Source organism: Phaenicophaeus curvirostris, chromosome 1 (assembly GCF_032191515.1).
Source record: "Phaenicophaeus curvirostris isolate KB17595 chromosome 1, BPBGC_Pcur_1.0, whole genome shotgun sequence".
Lineage (NCBI taxonomy): Eukaryota > Metazoa > Chordata > Aves > Cuculiformes > Cuculidae > Phaenicophaeus > Phaenicophaeus curvirostris.
The window spans coordinates 3,312,494-3,339,497 of record NC_091392.1 but is presented as its reverse complement, the minus strand read 5'-3'; the positions used below and the strand labels follow the sequence as shown (position 1 = coordinate 3,339,497).

General features: G+C 42.2%; 1 protein-coding gene across 3 annotated transcripts in view; it reads left to right on the top strand.

Annotated features, from left to right (window-relative positions):
• MKLN1 (muskelin 1) overlaps positions 1-27,004 on the top strand; it is a 110,659-nt gene that overhangs the window by 42,571 nt on the left and 41,084 nt on the right. For all 3 annotated transcript variants that reach the window (XM_069862253.1, XM_069862325.1, XM_069862397.1), the window contains 3 exons: positions 2,933-3,010; positions 4,166-4,231; positions 12,476-12,588. In XM_069862253.1, the coding sequence (XP_069718354.1) occupies positions 2,933-3,010; positions 4,166-4,231; positions 12,476-12,588 (257 nt within the window). The remainder of the gene's footprint in view (positions 1-2,932; positions 3,011-4,165; positions 4,232-12,475; positions 12,589-27,004) is intronic.

Sequence of the window (27,004 nt, the reverse complement as noted above, 5' to 3'; positions counted from 1 at the left end):
GACTTTAAGCAACCACTGGGAGGTGTACCTGCCCACGGCAGGGGGATTGGAAGTTAAATATTATTGTCCATAATGTTTGTCCTAATCCTTTCTAGGTAACCTGTAATCGGCTGACAAAATAAAGGCTTTGGTTATTGGGGAGGTAGAATTTGCTAGGCTTTAACCACCACAAACTTCATGTTGTTACATCCAAAACACACCACAACTTGCTGTGAAGGGCTTGAAAATAGTACAAAATAGAAGTACCAGGTTTGGCCGTAAGTTTAGAGAGCAAACATGGACATTGAAATGAGAGGCCTCTGGGGCAAAGGAAAAGATTTCCTTTAAAAACTTACTGTTAAGGTCCTTTTTTTTTCTACAGGGTTCTTTAATTTTAAACTACTGATTCATTGGAAACAGCTGACAAACCTGAGCAGGCCTAGAAGTAATTTTCAGTGCCTCGTGGAAGCTTTGGAGACTTTTTGGTCGGCAGTACTATCCTGACAAGAAACAGAAGGAGTATGCCAGAATAGATCTGGCATCAGATAAAGAATCCACCTCGAAATCCTCCATTTTTCCCCCGGTAGTGTCAGACAGGTGGTGATTAAGCTTCCAAAACAAGCTGCTGCTGGTTTGCAGTGCAAGTAGAATGAATGTAGAACTCCTCCCAGCAGAAGGAAACATTTCTGGGAAGCAAGCTGGAGTATTTCCAAGCCAATGTCCCATGGAAGACAAGAAGCATTATTAAAAGAGGCTGAGGGCGCAGTAGGGGAGAAGAGTCATATCTTGACAAGTGCAGCCTGTGGGTGTTGAGCATGGGAGAGAGGTTAAATCACCCTTTCAGATCAGATGTGGTGTAGCTATTTATGTCCAATTATCTGTTGGCTGCCATAGGGATAGATATGCGTTTGCATTTTGTCTTGAAGACCAAACACTCTAATGGTAACCAAAAGGCTGGATTTCTTTCTAGGCTTGTGGCTAGAAAAATCTGCCTGAGTCAGTGTGGGATTCCTCACAGCACATGCATTTGTTCTATTGGAAGCTGGCTTTTCTGAATCAGAATTCATGAAAAGTCAGCCTTAAGGCCTTTCACATCTCGTCCCAACTTCGTAAGTGCTGAAAAAGTGGGAGTTAGGAACCTGACTCTTGAAACCCAAATAAATCAATTTTCTACATAACTTGAACAAACTTTTGGCTTTCCTCAATTGCTTAATGCTAGGAGAGAGCTGATGTTTTTGGCTCCAAGACAGGGAGTAAAATCTGCCCTGCTTTCACAGATTATTTAATTTGAAAAACTTGCAGAACTGAGTTTATGGAAGTTGAAAGCAATTTTGTGTAATAAGACCAAATTCAGCACCTTTTGGAGCTCTTGAGTGCTCTTATTTTCCTATTAGGTGGTCTCTAAACAGATAATTAATCTCCCAGGAAGTTCTTGCTGGCTTAGGTTTTAATCAAAACCTGGACTTCAGTCACGAGAAACTACTGGATGCCAGGAAACACCTTAAAATAGTCTGAACATTGTGTCATGCTTAACAAAGATCTTCACCTTTTTGTAAACAGATAATGTTATATACAGTAAGGATTATTCTTGTTTTGTCTGTGTGCCTACCAAGGGATTTTCTATAAATAAACAGACACATTCATAATCTCTTAAATTCTTACCTCAAAGGCACAATTAAAGGATTCAGAAGAACTATGAAGGATTCGATGTAACTTAGTAATTTCATTTTTCCTTTCTGTGCTGGGGAATATAAAACTGATTCCTGAGTATGTTTGATGGGTACTGTTCTACTGAAGAGTGTGGCTGTTGGATATGACATGATTAAGGACCTCTGAATGTGTCCTATGTGTGTATGATGTATGTGCAGTGCGCTGGTTCAATGCAACACCATGTCAATCTGTTATTTAACCTGCCTGTGGTAGTTATCACTGTGCTAGTGGGGTAAACTGGGTGTCTGAGCTCCCATTTATTTTCAATAATGCATAAATGCGGAACAAATGCTTGTCATGATGAAGAGCAGCTTGTGTCTTGAGATGGTGGCTTGATGGGTGGGCTCTAACCAGATGCGCAGTGTTCACAAAGCTGGCCAGTAGCGGTCAAATAGTTTGTGCCTGTAGAAGGTAAGGTAGATTTTTTAGAAGAGACACTTGAAGAATAACATCAACAAGCTCTCTGAATGCTTGCTAAGCCCTTCCCAGCCTGAGGACCAGTCTAGGAGAGCGTGGGTGTTATGAATCTCCTTTTCAAAAACATTAGCGTGTGTGATAGACTTGATAACACACTCGGAATTAGAAACTGGTCTCTTGATGCTGAAGAGATGAAGTGTGGTAGGTGTACAGAGCGAGAGAGGGAGGCACAGGGGGAACTTAGAGTGCTGGAGTTAATGCTTCTTAGAGAAATGCCAGTGACCTAATGCGTCTTCTGTTTCTCTTGTTGCTTAACTCTCTAAAGAGAATGTAAACTGTTATTTTGTTTTTCATCCAGTACTTGGTTGTCCCATATCGTAGCATTTAAACTATCTGCTTTTCGTCCTTTTTTCGTTTTAGATGAAGCTCCGGAGATACTGCCTGACCTAGTTTTAGCTTAACATCTACTAAAATGGTTGGGGTTTACATGCACTGGAAACTTTCCTTTTGCTTAAATAAGAGGGAAGGGTTCTGTTCTTAATTAAATACACCACAGTGGAGATTTGTAGATGATTGGTATGACCTGGCAGGCAAACAGGATAATTCTTGATTGATCTGGTAAAGAGTATTCTTTTTATTTTAGTGCTTACACATTCAGCTCATTAACAAGTTTAACAAACTGACTGATGTATATAAAGAATGTGTTTCAAATGGAAGCTCTGGAGTAGCATACTGGATTGAACTGGGCTGAAGTTACCTGCATTAAAAGTGGTTTTGCTTTAATGGAAATTTAAGCGTTTTACACAGCAAAATGTTTGTTTTGCAGATGGCTTATTCAATCAGTATATCAGTCAGCAAGAATACAAACCTCGCTGGGGACAGATCATTCCCAAAAGCACCAAAGGTAAGGACATTTCTTAAGATATAACCCATGTACTGCCATTCTCTCTTGTTCCTTTGAGCATATTGAGCAGAAAACTGATGCAAGAAAACCTCCTCTTGGAGCAGTTGCTCTAGGGAAGGTTTTTGTCTATAAAAGATCTGCATTTTTCTGCAGTGGCAGTGAAATGCAACCTAGTTTCTGTCTGGGTGAGGAACACTAGCTGTAATTTCAAGGATAGCTAATCAGTTCAGAAACAAATCGCAGAATGCAGATTAAGCATGAGAGCGGTTCACTGTATGACAGGATGTAATGCATAGGGTCAAATGTGCAGAGAAGTGCAGCAAATAAATACATTTATCTTAACAGGGAGTGTTTTAAATTTGAGATGCATCTTTTTTGGTATTGTTCTGTTATTCAGTACTTTACTGCAGAGTACAACAATCACTGTCATACAGCAACGGTAGGATTCAAGGCGACAGTTGCTAAACGTGGAGCAGTGTACCTAAACCTCTTGGGAAGGATTCTGTATGAATACAATCAGCTTTCTCTTCCAGCAGAATGCAAGTTGTCTTTCTAACATTGCTTCTTATAGATGACACCTGTCCTGGATGCTTAAAAAAAATCTAAAGTGGTTGAAAAGCTGCTTTAATTGGACAGTTGGAGTTCCGTTATGCGTGAGGAAAAGTAACTAGTGCAAAGCTTACTATGTTCTATTTGTAGCATTACCTCTTTGTTTCCATCACATGGGTATGTTGCCCTGTCATTTGAGTATCTGTTCTCACTGCTCAGCCTGCAGGCAGCTCTCAGGTGGGGAAAGATGGAAGGAGAGCAGAAGGTTGTCGGTGTCCTCACTGTTGGAGAGCTGCAAGGACAGCTCTGACCTCTTGTGCAGACCTGCGTGCTTCTAGAAATCTCAGGCTCCTTTACAAGGCTCTCAGAATTGTGATACTGTATTAGCTTTCTATGCTATTGGTCACCAGATAATTCAGTATAAAACTCTGTACAGTTTTATAATGCACAGAAGAATGCTACCTGCAAGAAGTATTGTGCTGATGTTTAAAGAATGATGAGTTACTAAGTTACTCTGCTTCTGTGTAGTATTTAGGCTGTACATGAGGTTGTGTCTTTCTTTGGTTTAAAAATCTAATGGAAAACTCTCCTTTCTCTCTTTTAAAGGTGATGGGGAGGACAGCCGACCAGGGATGAGAGGTGGCCATCAGATGGTTATAGATGTTCAGACAGGTGAGTAGTTGCTAAATTTCTTAACTAAATGGCTTAATCAGATATTTTTCAGGTATTTTTCTTCTTTAGAGACATTCTGAACTTCAGGTGTTGAAGGAAAAATAGCACTTTCTAATAGCTGGATTAAATACTCTGCCTTCTTTCTGGAACTATACTCCAACTGCCCTTCCCACCCCCTTCTTCCCTGTTAATTCTCTGTTAGGCCTTAATTGTTTTCTTGTCTTAACTAAGAAACAAAGAGCAATAATTTTAGGTTCTTTTGTCCATCTGCTGTCTTAGAGCAGAAGCTTAAATGAGAAAAAATAGGGATGATGATTTCCCTTATCTGCTACGTACTATGTTCTCTGGCATAGTGCTCAAGCAATGGATCTAATGTGTTGAAACATTCCTTGTCTTTTGATTGGAATGGCTTCTGATTTCCACAGTGTGCAAAAAACTCCTGTTAAATATAATTTATTAGTCATGTTTTACATAAATGTTTCCATTAGCAGTTTAGAGAGTGGTTCGGCCTCTTTTTGAAAGAGCCCACAGAGAAAAGAAAGGGGAGGGTTATAAGTTCCAGTTCTGGTGATTGTTGTTCTCTATAAATCTCTGAATCTCTATTTTGCTTTTATTGAATCACGTTTCTGTTGTATGTCATTCCTTACTGAAATACAGAATTTATCTGCCTGCCTCTTCACTAAGTCAATAATTTGCATGAGTGAAAAAGGAAAGGAGAAACAAGGTCATGGTGTGAGTAGCAGCAAGGAATATAGGGCGGCATTGAGGGAGTTGGCAAAAAGTTGCCATGGCCATATCTGTTGTGGTCATATGGACGGGGACTGGAGCATGTGACAGGACAACACCTTCAAGAGTAATTTGCTAAGTCATAGTGAACAAGCAAAAATGCAACAGTAGCTGCAGTGATTGGCTTTTACTCGCGGTAGTTACTGCTCTAGAGAAAGCTCTCAACTTATTTTGTATATGAAAACAAACTTTTTTTTTTTTTTTTTTTGCCTTGAAGAGGTTTGAGATTGATTTGAATAAAATGCTGCTGGAGGATTGCTGGTGTTAATAGGAGCTGTGAACGCTCCCTAGTGGCCTTGGTGAATAAATAGACAATGGCTGTTTCAGAAGCGCGCCAAAGAAACCTGAGTCTTGTCAACTTGGAAAGGATAGTCCTTTAGACCTTGTGAAAATAACCTGTTCGGGGTAGTGTGAGACTTTGTCTCCATTCCTGATGGTTTCTGAAGTCCTAGTAAGCTCTGCCTTTGATTTGAGTTTTCACTCTGCTTTAACAAGGCAAGAAAAAGCATTGATGTCTTTTTTTACTTGCACAAAATGGACTGGGGAGCACCTGTAGAGGCAGAGTCCCCGAGTGGGAGAACTGGATCTCTGTTGTGCCAGTCCTTTTTTGCTACAGCTCTACCCGGTGATGGCAGGACACCTCTGGGAAGTTTCTCTCTGGATTATTTGGAAAGTTGCCCTTAGTATTGCTTACAGGCCCACTGAGGCTTGTAAAAAGCTAAAGGTTTTGGAGATTATTAGTTTTGCCATTTGATTTGGCTCGTGAACAGGTCTGGGGGAAGGTCTTGGTGCTGTTATGCTTAAAACCAACTGTTGCTGATTGCTTGAGTTTTCCTTTCGAGTATAGTTAGTGTTTAATGAGCCTGTGGGAATTCAGCCAGTTATGTTGGGATGCGGTTTATGGACCAGAGCTGTGAAGATCCCTGGCTAACCTTGAGTAAATCTGGTGTTAATGGAGATGGAGCAGCGTCGTATTCTTTCCTTCAAAGACATCATCCATTGCTTACCCACACACTTATTTAGTTGTTTGTTTCAGAAGTCTTTGAACAAAAATAAGCTTACTTTGCACTCCTTGTTAGAAGGGTGAGGTCGTTTTCCAAAATGAATATTTTCTTCAACTTCAATCTTTCAGAAATGACGTGAGACACCAAAATCATTCATATAGGGAGGTTCTGAATTTTCGTATCATATAGAACAGGCTTTTATGATTTGCGTTGGAAGGGACCTTAAAGGTCATCCAGTTACAACTCCCCTGCCATGGCTAGGGACACCTCCCACTGGATCAAGCTGCTCAAGGCCCCATCCAGCCTGGCCTTAAACACATCCAGAGTGCCTGAGATTGTTTATACTCTAAGTTTCAGGCAGAATGTAGTTTAGCTTGCTCTAAACTGTCATTTAGGATGTTTTATCTTCTGCTTAGGGTAGGCTGAAAGTAACTGAAAGAGCAGTTCTGGGGTCTCTGCTGGCAGCCAGTAACTTTTGCTGTAGCTCATTTCCATCAGATGTTCATGCTTTGAATACCTGCTGTCTTAAAGTATAGCATTACTTGTGCTTTGAAAAATTCTTAAAGCAGTTTGATTTCAAAGTGTAGGTATTTTGGGACACAGAACTGAGAATGCAGCCTGATATCTTCCTACATTTTTATATTCAGGAGTTATGTATTCTCACAATGTCTGCCATGCTTTTAGTCATATTAACACGCGGACTGGGATGACTGGATGGCAGAATTAGGAAGTTGGTTTTGGTATGCAAATGTGGAAACATTTACTAAGAGACATTCCCAGTTATAGTTGGAAATCACTGTTGCGTGCTTTATAGCTTTAGGCTGTAAATGAAAAGAGAGCTTTTCTGCTCTTTTCCTGCAAGGTGTGTGTCTTTTGTAGTTCTGGAGAGTTTTCTGCACTTTTCTGCTAGAAGGGGGAAGGGTTAGGGTAGTCAAAACCCAGGTGCATAGATTATGTTTTGGGAATACTTTTTTTTTTAGGGTGTAAATGACCCTAAAAGTGCACAAGAACTGTAAGCGTGCTGAATGTCAGTCATGGAAGGTTGCACTGCTGTATATGTAGGCCCTGGTGAAGTACTTGAGCAGTAACATGCAGGTTTGTATACAAGTGCTCTCTGTAGTGCTGTATTCCCAGACGTGTTAAGCCCTAATGCAGTTTAAGACAAGGATGTAGGCATCTGGCACTTGTACCTTGATTAACATAACCTTGATTGTGCCCTCTGAAACATTTTATAATTCAGCTATGGCATGCATTTTGAAATACCAGTGGGTTTTTTTTGGAAGGAAGTGCGATTGGGTGCAAAGTCCAACACAAAAAAAACCAAGCTAACCCTATAGGTCAGGAACCAAGAGTGGGAGGGGAAGAGACAAAGAGGTGGTTACAGGATGTGTTCTAACCTGTCACAGAGAGAAAAGGTTCAGCTCATTTGCTTCACTGTGGAAATACAAGTGGACGCACGTTCAATTAGAGACGTTTTCTTACCCTCAGTTGGAAAATGTTGGTGTGCAAGAGTGAACAGAGAGTTATAGAATCATAGAATCGATTGGGTTGCAGGGAACCTCAGAGCCCATCCAGTTGCAATCCTGCTGCCATGAGCAGGGGCACTTCCCATTGGATCAGGTTGCTCAAAGCCTCATCCAACCTGGCCTTGAACAATTCTAGGAAAGGAGCATCCACGACTTCTCTGGGCATCCTGTGGCAGTGTCTCACTGCCCTCACAGTAAAACATTTCTTCCTAGTATCTCATCTAAATCCCCTCTCTTTCAGCTTAATATCATTCTCCCTTGTCTTATACCTGCACTCCCTGATTGGAGCCCCTCCCCAACTTTCCTGTAGTCCCTTTCAGTACTGGAAATCTGCTATAAGGTTTCCCCAGAGCCTTCTCTTCTCCGGGCTGAACAATCCCAACTCTCTACGCCTGTCCTTTTATGCGAGGTGCTCCAGCCCTCAGATCATCTTCGTGGCCTCCTCTGGACTCACTTTAACAGATCTAAGTCTTCCCTGTACTAAGGACTCCAAAATCAAACACAGGACTCCAGGTGAGAACTCAGAAGAGCAAAGAATTACCTCTGTCGACCTGCTAGTTACACTTCTGATGCAGCCCAGGATGTGGTTGGCTTTCTGGGCTGCACGTGCACAATGTTCACATCAAGTTTCTTGTGAAACTGAAGAAATCCTAGGTGGAAACTTTTCTATTGTTGACTGAGGCTTAAGGTCAAGAGATCCCAAAGGTCCAGTTGGTGCTCAAAGGAACCTAGTGTTTGCTGGTAGAAGATGTGAAATCAGAAGATGGAGATCCTCAACAGCCTTTCATAAAATGATCTGTGGAATTGGCTTCAATGTTGGCAGCATCGTATGCAGCTGTGTGTAACTCAGAAGGGAACTGTTTTGAAGGCAATCATAGCCGACTTTCTTAGCTTGTTAAATAATAAGTGTTACAGGCATAGTCTTGGGGTTTTTTTTGTGTTGGACCTCATAAGTGGGTTGCCAAATCCAAGTTTTAGGGAATAATGTTGATACTTGAGAGGAATGCATACCGTATTTTTGGAGGCTTGGATTATAAATCCATAGTTAAGGGGGAAATGATCTCCCCTACTCTTGTAAGGCAGACCCAGTTTTATGTGAACCACAATGTAGCCCACAAAGCCATGTAATTTATTTTTGTAACAGAATTATAGACTTTATAAAAATAATTCTATTAAAACAGAAAGTCTTTTGTCATATGTCCTGGTTTTTTTTTTTTAAATGTTCGTCTTCAATTTCATTTAGATAAAGCCTTGTGAAGTTTTTGGATGAGGTTGTTAAGAAATAATAGCCAAATAACCAGCATGACTTTTTTTTAATCTGCGTTTCTCTTCTCTTTGGCGAGTGAATTTTTTTTTTTAAGCAAATTATTAGTGAAATGGTCTTTATTGTTGTGTTACCTGTGTTCACTCCCTGAAGTGAAACTACTTTGTGACTTTGGTTGTATATTATTTTACTTTTCCTTTCACAGGAAGGAATTCTGCTTACTTTTCATTCTATTAGATAGGCGAGAAGAAATCTGTAGGTTGGGAACAGTGGGAGATGTGGAGCGGTGGGCTCAGTGTGGCCATAGTAGATGTGGGCAACACACTGGAAATGATGTGGCTGGTTCGAAAGCAGTATGGAAAGATGAAAATGATGAAGTGAGAGCAGCAGACATGAAGGATGCTGTTTTGCCTGAGGAAAACACTGCTATCCATGAGATATTTAAAGACAGGGCTTATGTACAAGATGAAGAGATCTCTGAAACAAAACACAGATGGCTTCTAAGCTCTGAAATACAAACAGCTGCTGAATCTTGAATACTCAACGTTGTGGTGCTTTCAGATTTGAGAGGAGGACTCTGTGCCTACCCAGACCAGCCTTGTCTTGAAAAAACTGACATCCAGCCACCATCTACGCTGAACTGTGGTTCAGACACTGCATGTTGTGATAGTTCAAGAGAAGGTCTGGCTTTGTAGTTGTGCTCCAAGTGCTCCTTACAAAGTGGACAACGCTGCTTACAGATAAGCAATGGTTGCTACATAGGGAAGTGATGTCCTTTTTTAGAAGGCTTTAGAGATGATACCTTACACCTAGATTTTTTTTGACTTCTAAGATGAGTCCTTCTTAGTTCTAGGGATGCTGATTTTCAGATACACCCTGAGCAAGTTTCGAGTGGTAGCAAAGTGGGAGGGAAGTGGCTGATGAATTAGAGAATAGAGCTGTGAGTCAAAGGGGCCCTGGTGGGCTGCAGGGAGAGCCTTGTGAGGTTCAGCCGTGACAAATGCAGAATTGTGAACTTGGCATGCAACAGCTGTGTGATAATACAGGCTGGGGACTCACTGTGTGGAAAGAAGACTTGCAAGGTGGTAGACAGCTGGATGTGCATCAGGGAATGAAGGCCAACCTCCTGCTAGAATGTATTAGCAGGTTATGGGGGGCGAAGAGTTCCTTCTGTTGGGTACTTGGGGCCACACTGGGAGTGCTGTACTCAGTTTGGGCTCTTGGGTGCAATAAGGATGGTGACAATCTGAGAGTGAGCCCAGTGGAGGGCCACCAGGATGGTTACGGGGCTGGAGCACATGATGTATGTGGAGATGCTTAGGGAGCTGGTTTTGTTCAGCTTAGAAACAGTCACAGAACATGAGCATATTTAATTCAAAGTGTTGAATTTGTGTTCAGAAATAAATGTAGAGGAGATAAGGTTAAGATGCTGGAGGATAAATTTGACTTCCTAAATGTAGTTGGTAAAAGCTTTGGGTAAATATAACCGCTTTCATGTTTTTCTTGTTGCCTTGCAGGTAGGTTTGAAAATTCATGTGCTCTGTCCCTAGAGCAGAATAGAGACTCGCTTTAATAAAGCAGCATCGATATTACTGTGTTACATATTGCTCAGATACAAAGGAAGAATTCTTCCTCTGCCAGAGCAAGATGCCCTGCTTGCATCTTGAGCTCCCTAGTGTTAATAAAATAGAAATAGTTATATTGATGTGAGACTTCTGTGCTCCCCTCAAGCTTCCCACGCCTGCTGCCTGGAAGTTTGTGCTCTTTTCCCTCTGTCTGCCTGCTTCTTTGAGGGTTCGTTGATGTGTTGTTTAGGTGGTGTGACCATGCCTGGGAGTGCTGGGCATACATCCTGGGTTTGTCCTACTTGGATCTCTACATGCAGAGTGAAAGAGTAACCCTTGCCATAAAATCCGAACTGATAAATGGAGCAGAAGCTGTGATACTGGTTGGGGAATAGAGTGAAGTTTGACCTTTTTAAAAACAAACTAAACAAAACCCAAACAAACCCAAACCAACCAACTCATTTTCCTTATACCATGGGAGAATAATTGCAAGCTCTGGAAGAGCAATGGATATGTTTATGCGTTAAGAAATGTTCCTTTAAAAATACGTATCTAGATCTATAATAAGCCATAAGACCAAACCCATCAGTTGTTCTGAGTCCAGATAGTGATGGAGCCTTTCTTTCATGCAAGCTACAGTTTTACATCGAGATGAGAAGTAAGTTTGGCATGCTGTTTGAGTGCACTTCTGTTATCACTGTTGCTCTCGGACTCTGAGGATGCTCACAGTTCACCCTCGCTGTACAATCGTACTCCTCTTTCAGTGCTTACATGCCATTTAGTTTCATCAGCTTGATTTAGGTAACTTTCAAAATCTGAGTTTTCATCAGATTCATTCAGGTTTGCTATTAAATTTCATCAGAGACAACAAAGCCTTTACAGGCAGGCATGACGTTTTGGCGAGGCCCCAGTAGAATACGTAGCTGGTGCCAAATCTTTTATTTTTCTCAGCTATCAATGAAGCTGTTGTGGTAATGTGGGTTTTGTGAGCTGTGAGAATTTATGTGCACAAAGGGACCTGCTCTTTGCAGGGAACACTGGGAGCCCTGAGTCCAGGAGGAAGGGTAATTAAAGTTAATGAACCAGGGTAACCTTTCCATGGTGATGACCACTATCCTGATGGTAGGTAAGGGTCAGGGACTATTCCCATTTTATAATCACACTTCTAACTCTGTTCTTTTGTTGGCTTCAGATTAAAAATTGGACATTACCTCCATGATAGAACTGATTTGTGGATTTTAAAGGAGTTTTTCAAAGTCTGCAAGTCTTCAGGGGCTTGTTCTTCTTGGACTTGGCTTTGTTTGTGTTTTAATGCAGTTTATAAATGAAGTATTTTTAGCATTTGAGAACAGATAGAGAAGTTTCTATAACTGGGGCAGCTCAGTTATCTCTCCATGTCAGAGCACAGACTTCTTCCTTAAATGCTTCCCATGTTCAGAGGCTTCATCTGGTTTTATCAGCAAGTCTGAGAAGCCTTTGAACTTGCTGTGCATGGAATGGTTGCAAGTTTAAGGTAATAGGCTCTAAATGGGCCTGAAATGCTGACTTAAATCTGTAACTCTTACTTATTTACTTTTGCAGCACCAGGTAAGTTACTTCATGCACGACCTGTCCCTTGAAGAGAATTTCATATTTGAAATAAAATTTCCTTTTTTAAGGGATGAACTAAACAAAAAAGCTTTGCTTCTCCTATCTCGGAAGCCTTTCTGATCTTATACATCTTGCACCAACCACTGTAAGAGTGAAGGTGTTAATAGACTAAAATGCACAGTATCCGAAGTGTGAAGTATTGTTTATTTGTCTTATATTATAATCAGAAAGTTGTGAATTTAATTGCCTTTTACGTGTATGTAGAAGTAGAAATGACTCCTTGAGAACTGACTCTTTATCAATCCTAAAAATTTCCATTACTAAACCAAACCACATTTATTTATCCTCGTGACTGGTTCCATTCAAAGTGGAAGAGTGTTTGAAGAAAAAGTTGGTTTCAGTTTCCCTTCTGCTAGTCTGTGTTTGGTACAGGTGTTGTAGGTACTACCCTATTTAAAATCATTCTCTTTTTAAAATAAAATTAACATGTTCTTTCTTTTTTTTAATAGAAACCGTTTATTTGTTTGGTGGCTGGGATGGAACTCAGGATCTGGCTGACTTCTGGGCATACAGCGTGAAGGAAAACCAGTGGACCTGTATATCCCGGGACACTGAGAAAGAGGTAGTTCTGCAAACGTCCATATTGTTGTTCATGTATGAATTGCTGCATAGAAAATTGCCCTGCTTCTGGAGTGCTTATATTGATGTATGGTGAGCAGTGAGAGCCACAAAGTTCAGACCTTCAAGTCCTGATGCCTTTCAAAATGCTTACAGCGGGAAAATGTGAGATGGATGTGAATTAGAAGTGTTCAGTATACTGGAGGGGAAAGGTTTATTTCTCAAGAGTAGGCTGATAGGCTAAAAAAAATCAGTTAAGTGAGTGGAACATGAGGTAAATAATTTGGTAGGACTGCACAACCAGACTTGCTAACAAACATTTCAGACCTGATGCTGGTGTTGAGCCTCCGAAACAATTTGGCTTCTGTCAAAAATGAGTAGAAATGGACAACTCAGTCAGAAATCTAGAGGATGGGAGTAAGTGCCAGAGGCCACAAAATCCCGGGGGCTTTTGTGGTATTCATTTGAGCCATTCTCCTTGGCCGGTTGTGCTCAGTATTTGACGTACAAAAGCTCTGAAATGAGTGTAACTTGGGCTATAGGAGGTAACAAAAGTCCAAGACCTTTGACTCATGTAATTAATTTTACTGTAAAAAGTGAAATGTTGAAGGTCCATGTGGTTATTGTGTTTTGAAGGTCGTTACTTCTTTGTCAGAGCATAACTTCAGAAATTTCATGCAGCCTCTTCTTGAAACTATAACAAATGTGAGATTCAACCATTCTGACAAATTTAGGTGTTGATTTCCTCAATTATTTGAAAAAAGTATAAAAAAATCTTATTTCCCGTTTGTATTTTTCCGGTTTCTTGTCGTAGCTTATTTTGTGAGCTTCCATACCAGATTAAATAACACTTTATTATTGCCATTTTTTCCTGGCAAAGGTGTTTAGAGGTTGTAATCAAGTAGGACAAACAGCCTGAGCTGAAAAAAAACCCTCACAAGTAAGGCACTTCCCGTAGCCTTCAAATCTCCGTGCGTGTCACGCACTTACTGTTTATAACATCCTTTACAAAATGGACAATAACAAAACTGAATGTGATATTCCGGTTTCTGTCATAATAGAGCTGCATAAAGATAAAATTGTCCATATGTTTTATGTCCTTACAAATGGCTTTTTAAACTCATAGTCCTTTCATCTCTGCTCAGGGATATTCTTCTGTTTACTGATATGATGCTGAAGCTGGATTTAGTCTTCCAGGGTCCTGTCCTCTAAGCTAGGCTTCTGTTGCTTCCATTGATAAAACTCATGGTTCAAGACAGTTCTTCCCACTGTTTACTGAACAGTTAAACTCCTTAAGATAAAGAATGGGGTGTGTGAAGTAATACCAAGGGGGAATTGGTTCTTATCTCTTTTATCAACTATACAGTAAAGAGAAACAGCTAGATTTTCCTTCTTTTCCCTTTATAAGCAGGTGGGGAAGGTGGAGAACAGCCAATTCTGGAATCCTCAACGTAAGAAGGATATGGAGCTGTTGGAACAGGTCCAGAGGAGGACTTCAAAGATGATCCGAGGGCTGGAGCACCTCCCATACGAGGACAGGCTGAGAGAGTTGAGCTTGTTCAGCCTGGAGAAAAGTAGGCTCCAAGGAGACCTTATAGAGACCTTCTAGTACCTGAAGGAGTGTACAAGAAAGCTGAGGAGGGACTGTTCACAAAGGCTTGTAGTGATAGGACGAGGGGTGATGGGTATTAACAGGAGAGGGGCAAATGTAGACTAGACATGAGGAGGAATTTCTTCACTATAAAAGTGGTGACACACTGGCCTAGGTTGTCCAGGGAAGCTGTGGCTGCCCCGTCCCTGGAGGTGTTCAAGGCCAGGTTGGATGGGGGCTTGGAAGTAGATGATCTTTAAGGTCTCTTCCAACCCAAACTATTCTGCGATTCTTTCACCGTTCATAAAATTGTAGAATGGTTTGACTTGGAATGGAGATGCAGTCCATGCAATTCCACCTCCCCTGCCATGGGGAAGGACACCTTCCACTGGATCAGGTTGCTTATCCAACCTGACCTTGAACATCCATGACTTCTCTGGGCAACCTGTGCCAGTGCCTCACTACCCTTATTGTAAAGAATTTCTTCCTAATATCTTATCTATGTCTCCCCTGTTTCAGCTTTCATTCCCCCTCATCCTATCCCTGTGTTCCCTGATAAAGAGCCCCTCCCTAGCTTTCCTGTAGTCTCCTTTAAGTACTGGAAGCTTCTTTGAGGTCTCCCTGGAGCCTTCTCTTCTCTAGGCAATACAACCCCAACTCTCTCAGCTTGTCGTCATATGGGAGGTGCTCCAGTTGTCTGGTGATCTTTGTGGTCTCCTCTGGAGTTGCTCCAACAGATCCATGTCCTTCCTGTGCCGAAGATTCCAAAACTGGACACAGGACTCCAGATGAGGTCTCATGAGAGGAGAGAGGCAGAATCACCTCCCTCAACCTGCAGGCCCCGCTTTTCTTCTTTCTCTATTGTTGCTCGGTGTGTACTTTTGTCTAGCTCAGGATGCAGTGAACTAGGACCTTCCTGTCAAAAAGGTGTTTACCATGGGTTCTTCCTGCACAAGCCAGTGTGGATAGTTCTGGTGTTTAAAGGATTAATTTCCTTTCTTACTGGGATCCTGCCTCGTCCAGTTGTGCTTCTGTAGAGCTTAGGAGGCCTGGCTGGGTTGCAAGGCATCAGCAGTGCCAGGAGCCACGTATGTTTTTTCTTCAAGTTCCTCATGCCCGACTGTAACAGTGTAATGCTGCAATGGGAGAAAGGTGGGATGTGCAAAGGAGGACTGCAGAGGAGAGACAGTAAGAGTTGTGAGTTGATACAAAGTGGCTATAAAGGGATTTTGGAGAAAAAAAAAAGTTACAGGGTGCCATGGAAGGTGAAATGAAAGGTGGGAATGGTCTTGGGCTTAGAGGAAGCAAGACGACTTGGATCTGTTAGAGCAAGTCCAGAGGAAGCCATGATCTGAGGTCTGGAGCTCCTCCTATATGAGGACAGGCTGAAAGAGTTGGGGTTGCTCACCCTAAAGAGAAGACTCCAGGGAGACCTTAGAGCATCCTCCCAGTACTTAAAGGGGGCTAGGAAAGCTGGGGAGGGGCTTTTTATTGGGACAGGGGTATGCAGGGATGGGATGAGGGGGAATCATTTTAAGCTTAAAGAAGGGATATTTAGATGAGATATTAGGAAGAAGTGTTTTACTACAAGGGTGTTGAGGCACTGGCACAGGTTGCCCAGCAAAGTCATGGATGCCCCATCTCTGGAGGTGTTTAAGACCAGGTTGGATGGGGCCTTGGGCAGCCTTATCTAGTGGAAGGTGTCCCTGCCCATGGCAGGGGTATTGGAACTCGATAGGTGTTAATGTCCCTTCCAACCCGAGCCATTCTGTGATTCAGGGTAGGGAAAGTTTTGGAAAAAAAAGAGAGAATGAGTTGAACGTATGAGGAATTTTGAAGAATAGGTGCTCTTAATAGGGAAAAGTGCAAAGAAATGTGTGTGGCTTTAGAAATGGAGCTCTGGAAGGACTCTCTGGGGCCATATGGTCTGCAGTGGAGATCTGAAGGTGGCCTGCTGAGGCACAATCCAGGGTTCCAGTGACCCACTGAGGTGCAGGGAACTGGCTGCTGCTGTACTTGCAAAACAGAGTGTTGTTGGTTGTTTTTTTTCTAAGGAGAACTGGATAGAACCTGATGTAGAAATTAAAAGGTCAATCTCGAATGTTGAGAAGTAAATTCAAAAACAAAGACTCCAGATGTTTCTCTAACAAACAAATCTGCAAAAAGGAAATGGCTGTTGACATGGAAATCTAAAAAATATTCAGAGTAGATTCCAGTAGAACTTAGTCTTGGGTTTGTGTTGTATTGTGCCGGTTCTGCTTCTGGGTCTTTTGTTCTAATTAATCGGAACAAATCAGCCACTCAGTCAGGTTTGGACAAGAGCAGAATACGGTAAAAGTTACTCTTACCCATTGTTATCGCAAGGGCAATGCACAGTCACGCTTTTGGGATAAAGGTACTGGCAGCTTGTGTTACAGTGTGATATGAAAAGGTTGTGTGACCTTTTTGGTAAGCTGTTTCACTACTGGTTTTCAAAAATTGCCAGTGAGCTGGAGAAATGTCTGTTCATCGGCTGAAGTTGCGTTGATGATTACTAACAGTTTGATGACCAAAGCCCATTTTCCATAGGCCTTTTTACATCATGAAAAATTGCTCACAGCACTGCTGGAGTAGCTGATGACTTAGTCTTAAAAAGGGGGTATAGAGGGCCTGCTTTTGCAGTGTTGGGCTGAACCTTTAAGGGCTTTACCCTGAACCAAGTGGAATGTTCTGACAAACGCTGTTGCCTCCAGGGTTTATTCGCGGCTGTAGAGCAGTAGACCTTTCCAGGATTTGGAAATAGTTTTGAAAAAACAAACTTTGTCATTCCTTGGGCATTTTGATCCTAGGCCAGTGTCAATTAATAGAGAAATCTAATGGGTATGTTTTGATGTCTAATATATCTAGTTTCCAAGCAGCAGCTTTCTCTTTTGAAGGCTAATTTAGTGAAATTCAGTACAGGAAGACAGTTTAAGTGAACTGTAGGAAAGACTGCTTGGTGTAAATTGATAGTTACATGGGTTTTTAAATAGGATCAAAGCGCTAAGGGATGTTGCTGCCTCTGGAGATCAGATAAATGGGATTAAAGCAGCATATTTTGTATGTCACGTACCTTAGTCCAGTATTTCCTAGATACATGAGAAGAGATGGAGAATCTCCTTTCAAACAGTGTGTTACAGCATGAACTGATACCTTCTGTAGTGCGTATTTGTAAATATGATACGTTGACTCATCCTTATTCTGGCTTTTTTGGAGGAAAATCCTGCTCACAAATCAGCTCTGTGAATGATGTGGAAACTGGATAAATGGGTTAGGTTTAGGTGACACTCTTGTTTCTTGCCGAAGTCTCTTGGGTAGAAGTGAAGTTCTTGTCATGGGTTAACTGGTTACGAGTATAATTCGTTCCTCACAATGAAGGCAAGTGTAGGTCAACAAGTGCCTACTACAAGTAGGCTCAAAGTGCTCTACTAAATGGCTCTGTTGTAAGGTGGCAGTTTGCTGCTGACACCCAGTGCTTTTCCAGGATACTGGAAGTAAAAGCTGACAAGTGTAGAAATATCTCATAATAGCTAGAGCCTGAGTGACTTGTACCTGCTATTGTATTTCCAATTAAATTTTCTACCATGTGTGCTTGCATTTCTTTACATTTGTTAACATGGATGAATTTACCCAAAGCTTCCAATGTCACAAAACCACACAAGCGTTTTATGCCTTTGGAAGTGTTTGTGACACCTATGATTGATTTATTTTTTTTTTTTTGGGTGTGATGCGGAAATATGTAAGTGCGTCTATGTAAAGCTTTTACTCAATGCTATTTTGGGTGTAGGAACTGAGCTAGTCCTAAATATTGACTCCTTACCACAGATGGCGATGTAGTTTGGAAGATGCTTAAAGTAATTTGTTGGGTTTTTGTTTCAAATACTGTGATGTTTATGGACTTGGGTTTTAAAACACTGACTCTGCCACGTCCTACTCTGAATGGTTCCAGTTGTACAGATGCTCGGTTGTAGAAGATGCCTGGTGCCATAAAAGCACACGGGGAGAAAGCAGCTGTCCCGCAAAGCCTGCAATAGAAACTTAGGTACTGCAGATGGACCTTGGAGCCAGCTTCCTACATCGTGTAAATCCCTACAAAAGCAGGGACAAAGGTGGCAGATGCTGAAGTGAAGCAGATAAAAAGTATTCTCGGTTGATTCTAAATATCACATGCTTCCTGCTTAGCAGAGTGATGGTTTCAAAATGTTCTAGCCAGTCTTTCTCCCAAATCTTAGACTTCTAGATCAACCCGACTAACTTGTCCAGTGATTTTCCATATTGGCAACTTAAACCAAAATGGACTGAACTGAAGGGGGAATACCGTGATGGGATTTTATAACAAACTTTTTTTTTTAAAGGTTTTCAGCTTTTAAAGCTAATTTCTAATTTCCTTATGTGACCTTGTGTGCCTGAAGCTCTGTCCACTTGACTCTTGTTTATTTGCTTTCTTTTTTCAACATTTTTGTAAAGAACAGATCATTGATATTTCAAAACAGCTCTGAGTCTGAAGTTACTCAGTTCTATCACTACGTGCCTGTAGTTTTTGCTTCCAGCATGAAAAAAGCCAAACTTCAGTTACTCCTTACAGCAGATGTTTCAATGTGTGGTGGTCCCTTTCCTCCACAGGTCGATGTTGAAGTCAGTCTCATAGAGAAGGGAGTGCTTAATAGATGCATTATGCGCAGTGTTCTGAAGGCTGCAAAACTTTGGCAGTCCTGGAGTGTGTGTGCCAGTCTTTACATTATACATGGATTTCCAAACCATGGATTTTCAACCATGCTAGCTGATGAGAGGCTTGACGCTGGTTGATGAGAAGCTTGACATGAGCCAGCAGTCTCTGCTTGCAGCCCAGACGAACAACCGTCTCCTGGGCTGCATCAAAAGAAGCGTGGACAGCAGGGCGAGGAAGGGAATTCTGCCGCTCTACTCTGCTGTCATGAGACCCCAACTGGAGTCCTGTGTCCAGTTCTGGAATCCCCAACACAAGAAAGATAGGGAACTGTTGGAAGGGGTCCAGAGGAGGCCACAAAGATGATCTGGGGGCTGAAGCACCTCCCATATGAGGACAGGCTGAGAGAGCTTTGGGGAGACCTTAGAGCAACCTTCCAGTAGTTGAAGGTGATGTACAAGAAAGCTGGACAGGGACTTTTTACAAGGGCTTGTAGTGAAAGGATGAGGGGGATTGGCTTTAAATTTAGATTAGACATTGGGAAGAAATTTTTCATTATGAGAGTGGTGAGGCACCAGCACAGGTTTCCCAGGGAAGTTGTGGATGCTCCATCCCTGGAGGTGTTCAAGGCCAGGTTCGATGAGGCCTTGAGCAGCCTCATCCTGTGGGAAGTGTTCCTGCCAATGGCAGGGGGATTGGAACTGGATGATCTTTAAGGTCCTTTCCAACCCAAATCATTGTATGATAAACCCTTCAGCAGCAAAGGGTGCAGCTTGTACACAACTTTGACACCTTGAAGGAATGCATCGTGTGTAGTTGATTTGTGGCATTTGTGTTCCGATAAAAATCACCACTTCAGCTGTAAGTTATGATGAGCTTACTGCTCTGAGCTGCGGTCTGGAATGCAGCTTTATTTTACTTATATGGCTTTATTAGGACGTTATTGCATCATCCATTTCCCTGTAAATTGCAGATGAGGCAGTATAGAGACACGCTAGGGTGGCTGTGACTGCATCTCAGGAAGATGACACGTTTCTCAGCTGCTTAAAGTATTACTGAATTTTCAGGTAAGGATTTAGTGAAGCAATGGATATGGGTATAAGGAAATGTGATTTATATCCTTTTGGGTTTTAAAGGCACAGAAATACACACCTGTAAGGCAAGAGCCAGCGGGAATCCCTGGAACATTGTGTTTCACACAGAATGCATGGGGAAAAGGATTTTAAGGACATAAGAGAGTATGTAGGGTGGAACATGGGAGGAAAGCTTGCTCTCTTGCCAGCAAGGTGAAAGTAGCTTCACACACCTGTCAACTTTGCCTTGGGAGCAGAATAGTCTCTTATGTCAGCTAGGCTGTGAAAGACTTCTGTTATATTAGCACTCCTCAAGCTGTACAAATAGAGAAATCCGTAAAGAAATATCAGTTATCCCAGTATGGTGACATAGGGGAAGCATTCTCAAGTGGTATCGTAGACAAATCCTTAGCTAAATTGTCTAGATAATTGCATGCTTGAAAATATACTAAGTTTTTGTGGACCTTACTACTAATAACAAATGTGTTTCTGCGACTAGGTTTTGGAAGTAATTAGAACTTAAGCTTTCTGAATTGTCTTGAGAGCATATACTGGAAGAATGGATAGAGCATTGGCATGCTGAGTTTTCAGGCTGGAAAGAGCATGTTAAGTTTAATAGAACTTAAGACAAGAATTTTCCAGGGCATGTACGAGTTGGAGATTTTACTGATACTGGGATTCAGGAACAGTTGGGTTCTAGCCCTTGCACTGCCCCATGCATGATTTCTTTTCAGTGCTGTTTTTAAAAGCTCCTCTGCAAGTGCTTGCTGCCATGCTATGTTCTTATTTGTCTTAATACATGAACAGAAGGGTTTAGTATGGTGCTTCACAGACCTCCAGTGAAAATACACTGTTTCTTGGCCGATTTTCCTCTGTGTAATCTATTGCAAAATGGAAGATGCCTCATTTCTGAAACTATGACACAGCAGAGACTAGCAGAGTGCTGCACTTCCAGTGGTAAATGAGGCAGTTCCTGCAGCTGGTTAACTAAATTATGTTCTGAGAATAGCTGCAGCCCAGAAAGACAACTGTATCCTGGGCTGTATTCAAAGAAGTGTGACCAGCAGGTTGAGGGAAGTGATTCTGCCCCTCCTGAGACCTCAGCTGGAGTCCTGCATTCAGTTCTGGAGTCCTCAGCACAGAAGGGGCTTGAATCTGTTAGAGTGAGTCCAGAGGAGGCCACAAAGATGATCTGGGGGCTGGAGCACCTCCTGTATGAGGAAAAGCTGAGAGAGTTGGGGTTGTAGAGCCTAGAGAAGAGAAGATTTCAGGGAGACCTTAGAGCAGCCAGTACCTAAAGGGGGCTACAGGAAAGCTGGGGATGAGCTCTTTATCAGGGAGTGCAGGGATATGATGAGAGGGAATGGTTTTAAGGTGAAGAAGGGGAGATTTAGATGAGATATTAGGAAGAACTCTGTTCCTGTGAGGGTGTTGATGAGGGCTGGCAGAGGTTGCCCAGAGAAGTCATGCATATCCCTTCCCTGGAGGTGTTCAAGGTCAGTTTGGCTTTGAGCAACCTGATTCAGTAGAAGATGTCCCTGCCAATATCAGAGGGTTGGAACTGGGTGATCTTTAAGGTCCCATCCAGCCCAAACCATTCCATGACAAGCCATATAAAGAAAAATTTCAGAAGCTACTTTTTTCCCCATCTGTTACTTTGTTCAGAAGCAGGAATGGCAGGCTCCATATTTCTTGGTTGTTTTTTTCCTGTGTTGAAATTATTCTGCTCTGATATATGTATTTCTTTTTTCCTCTGCTATGTTGCTGTAATAGCTGACAGAGGAAGCCTGCATTAAACCATACTTAGTATCTGTATGCCTGAGATGGCAATCTCATAGCCATGGATTAGCCAGAGGGGAAAAAATCGTATGGCCATTTTTATGACCTTTTAACACCTCTGGGTACAAACTACTCCTTTTTCATCGGTTTAAGACTGTCTTCGCTCTCTCAGAAGCATCTGAGCCACAGGCTTTCAGAGTATTTAGACTTGTAATTTCATGTTTATCCATCATCAGCTTTTCAAGGACAATTAATTAAAATGAAAACGAATCTTCACAAGCTCTTGCCTTGCTGCATCCTCATCTTTGTGGCTGAGCAGTCCAGAAATGACTGGTTAAATTTTGTTCAGCCCGCTCGCCTGTTGGTCTGCAAGCGGGACCGTAGCTAAGCCAAATAGTTTGCATCTGTGGAAAAATCTCTCTTGGCTGGACCTTCACTAGCCATTGTTACTGGTAATGAGAGGACAGCGTGAACTTATGATGCGTGCAAAAATGACCTCATTCAACATCCTGCAATTGTTAATGGGGTTAGTTAAATTCGGCACACGAGGGATGTTGTCCTGAGGGCCCATCTCTCAGAGCTGGTGAAAGCTCTGGTTCTGTGGTGGATTGTCTGTTGTATTTCTTCAGTGTTACTGAAAGCTGAGCAGTTGATGTGTATCAGAGCAACAAATTATTTGTTAAAAGTTTTAGAAGCTGTGATTTAATTCATGTTTTATAGAGCCCTTGAAGACCTTAACGACCATCCAGTTCCAACCCCCCTGCCATGGAGAGGGATACCTCCCACTGGACCAGGTTGCTCAAGGCCCTATCCACCCTGGCCTTGAACCCCTCTAGGGAGGTGTTGAGCCTCTCATCGATCAGCATCTCCATGTCCGTCTTTGCAGGACTGCTCTCAATCACATCAGCCCCCATCCTGTACTGAAACTGTGGACTGCCCTGGCCCAGGTGTAGGACCTTGCACTTGGCCTTGTTGAACCTCATGATGTTCACACATGCCCGCTTGTCCAGGTCTCTCTGGATGACGTCCCATCCTTCAGGTGTGATGACTGCACCACTGAGCTTGGTGTCATCCTCAGAATTGCTGAGGGTGTGAGCAGCACTGAATTTTCAGGTGAATTTTGCCTTTTGTTAGAGTTCAGTATTGATGTCCCTTTGTTGCAAGGTTGTCTCGTTCTAGGGTACTACTTCAGTTCTTCTCTTGTTTGCATTTGGAAGCTGAATCACATACTGAATGACTTATTTTTAACTGTTAACTGAAGCCTAGACAAGACCTTCATATGCATTCCTGCAACCTTCTTCATGTAGATGTAAGAATTATTTCATGCTGTTTGTATGCTTGAAGCTCTGGGAGGTTTTTTTTTCCCCCTATTCCGCTTGCTTGTCTAGAAATTCTCTTGATCGTAGGATATGTCTTGTTTTACTGCATGATGTTGTGCGTTGCTGGGAGGCCTTCATGATACCTTGGTGTGAGAGTGCGTGGCTCAGAAATGGCCCAGGAATAGTTGCCAGAGTTGTTTCTGCAGGTAAACTCACACAACACAGCTGTCAAAAGCAGAATATCGGTGCTTTGTGAAGTTCATGAGTCAGTTCATAGGGTGCACTTTATTTCTTTAGTGATGCATTAATCAGGGTTCATCAGAAGCCAATAAATCATGTATCTGTTCATTCCCTTATGAACATACTCTGGAATTAGTTGTTTCTGCAAGCAGGCCTGCTGGGAGACTAATTTTTAACAGGTACTCTCCTGGGAACAGAACATTAAGCATCTGTTCATTTTCATAGCGGTGTTCACAAGCTGCCCTGAGTCTGTGCTCATCTGTGCTGAACCTTCTTTGATGAACCTTAAGGATGGAGCTGAACCTTAAGAATGGAGCACACAGTTTGCATAAAGTCTTATGTGGGGCTGAAAGGGATGAGCCCCTCGTGGGTCATCACATCCAATCCATTGCTGTCATAAGGATCATATTGTATGATCTCTGAGCTTAATCATTTGACTTATAAGCTCGTTGAACCATCTTAAAAATAGAACACCAGGCCATTTATTTTTTGCTTCTGGTATAAGCAAGGGAAAGTCTCTTTAGGCTCATCTTGAGGCCATGAACTGTCAATGGTGAGAAATCAGGGCTCTCCCAAATACGTGCATGCTTTTAGGAAGTAAGAAAAAGCTTCATCCTATATAATTTTTTTTGTTTTCTCACCTGAAACAGATGAATCAAAACTGTGTGCTAAAAGCTGCCTTTGACTTTAATCTGCTCCATGATGTCCGAGTGAGAAGCCCAGGAAGGGCTTTGCCACTAAATCTATTTGCATTGCGGTAGGAAGGTGGCTGTAAGCAGATTACCCATAGCTCAAATACTGTCAGCTGCCTGACCGAAGGGTATCTTCCTTGTCTTAGCTGTGGCTGGGCTTATTAGCAGTCATTTAATTGCAAGTACTCGTCAGAAACTTTTTGATATCCAAACCTAATAATTTTCTTCAATGCATTTAACTGTTTTGTGTTGAATCATAGGATCCTTAGGTTGGAAAAGACCTTTGAGATCATAAGAGTCCAACTATACCTGTCCACTACTAAACCAGATTCCTGAGCACCTCATCTACCTGTCTTTTAAACACCATCAGGGATAGGGACTCAGTTCACCTCCCTGGGTAGCCTGTGCCAGTGCCTAAGATCCGTTTTGGTGAAGACATTTTTCCTGACCCTTGTAGCCTGTAGACCAATGGCTTTCCAGTTCCGGTTCTGGGGAGTTGCAAGCATAGTGATTCTTAGCCAGGTTCTGATCTATTTAATTGGCTTCCCAAAATATTCACTACCAGAACATATTTAACTTCCATATTCTCAAAGAATATTCTTTATAGCTGGTTATGCAGCTGTAAAAGTAAGTTGGAGTATCTGTTATCTTTCACAAACAGCAGCAAGAATATCTTTTGAGTGGAAATGTGCGGCTGCTGACCTAGTGCAACTGTTTAAGCTTTTACTTCAGGCAGACTTGCAGAGTAATTGAATGAATGGAGTGTATGTTCAGCACCCACAATATGTTTCTTGCAGCTAGACTCCCTTCTTGCACTCATAGAAACATTTGAGGTCCTAGTTTAACCCTCTGGTGCATCTACCCTATCTGATGTTCATGTGTTTTTAAATCTAATGCTGGAGCTGTCAAGCCTGGGACATGACGCATGTAGCACTGATTTTTACTGTCATACAGAGTAGGGAAAAAGTAGCTGGGATATGCTGTTCGTGGGAGGGTCTCACATGCTTAAGAAGCCCTTACAGATCATAGAATCATAGAATTGCTTAGTTGGAAAAGACCTTTGAGTCCAGTTTTACCTGTCCCGTACTAGATTGTATCCCTGAGCACCTCATCTACCTTTCTTTTAATGGCACTTTGAATGGTGCTTACCCCAGATGTGCGCCTGTGCTGGGCTGCTTGGGCCATGAATGGAGATGTTCCCTGGAGGTGTTCAAGGCCAGGTTGGATGGGGCCTTGGGCACCCTGATCTAGTTGGATGTCCCCACCCATGGCAGCGGTTTGGAACTAGATGATCTTTAAGGTCCCTTCCAACCCAAACTATTCTATGATTGTATGAGTGCTGTTGTGATGCCCCTGTTGCATGCCTGAACGTGCAAGACCCTGCTTCCCCTTGTGACTTGGCATTCCTGAAATGTGATCAGCGATTGCATTTGTGTTAGAAGCAATCTGTCAGCCTTCACTCACATTGCTTTGTGGTTTGGGCTGATGGACAATACAAATGCCCTATGCTACCTTAAAAAAACCCAAATCAGATTCATAGGATCATTAAGGTTGGACAAGACCTTTAAGATCATCAAGTCCAACCATCAGCCCAACGTCACCGTGGTTACTAAATGTCCCAAAGTGCTATGGCTGTGTGTTTTTTGAACACCTACGGGGATGGTATCTCCACCCCTTCCCTGGGCAGCCTCTTTAGTGCTTCACCACTCTTTTCAGTAAAGAAATTTTTTCTGATATCTGATCTAAACCTCCCCGGGTGCAACTTGAGGCCATTGCCTCTTGTCTTATCCCTTGTTACTTGGGAGAAGAGACCAACATCTTCTTCGCTACAACCTCCTTTCACAGAGGTGGAGAGAGCAATGAGGTCTCCCCTCAGCCTTTTGTTCTCCACACTAAACAGCCCCAGGTCCCTCAGCTGCTCCTCATAAGACTTGTGCTCCAGACCCTTCCCCAACTCCGTTGCCTTATTCTGGTTGTCCTTCAGTTCAGTTCTTCTGCTGTGCTTGTACTGCCTTACATTATGAGAAACGTGAAATTCTTTCTGTGAGCAACTTACATGGGATGATAGTGTTTTATTCTGTGTCTGTCTGTAGTTTTTTCTGTTGCTGAATTTAGTTTTCACTCATCTAGAGTGAAGCAAATCACTTTGAGCTACAGTTTAGATTAAACATTTTGGGAGTACACATTAGCTGAAAACTGGCATTGATGAAGCACTAACAAGTTCTAATCTGAAAAAGCATATAGACTTGAATGAAAACCAAGAATAATATGCATTTCCTTTCATTTTCAAGATTGTGGAGAAGTTTCCCTTTTTTTTGTGAGGGGTAGGGTGGAGGAGGAAATGAATTATACTCTGAAACTGGGAAATGAGAGCAATTAATCTCTGCAGTTGTGTGTAGGCAGGAGGGACTATTTGTTGCATGACAGCCTGCTCTCAGGACTGAAAACAAAGTAGGTTGTTTGTGTCTTTTTATGTCCTCGTCCTAGTTTGCTTTAGGACAAGAGCATTTACCTCATGACGCTTATTTTTGAACTTTAAACTGGAGGCAGTGTTCACATTCCATTCAGTCTTTTACAGCACCAAGAAGGGAGAATTAGTCAGCTGTTCTTTGTTTTTATTTCCCTGACTCTTGAACACTGTCCAGGCTTGCTCCTGAAGTTTTTCATCTGGATCACTCTGAATAAAACAGGTTTTCTTGCAACTGAAAACCCTTTATTCGCGAAAGGTTATGATAACCAGAAGAAGCCAAGCTCCTCCAGGTTTCTTCTGGGAGGTGGGATGAGGAGTGGAACTGGCTTCCCGCTGTCCTGTCCACATTAAAGCTGGTTTGTAGAACGTTTATTTAAAAACAAAACAAAAAATGAAAGCTATCATGTTTGTGCCATAGCCGAGCATGCCAGGACGCTGTTGTTAAGATGATGCATGCTGATTCTGGCATAAATAGTTATTTGAGCAGACCCTACCCTAAGGAGTTGAGTCCTGGTCTTTTTGCTCCTGTATAGGAACAAATCAATTATTCGAAGGAGGCAGTATTGTCTCTT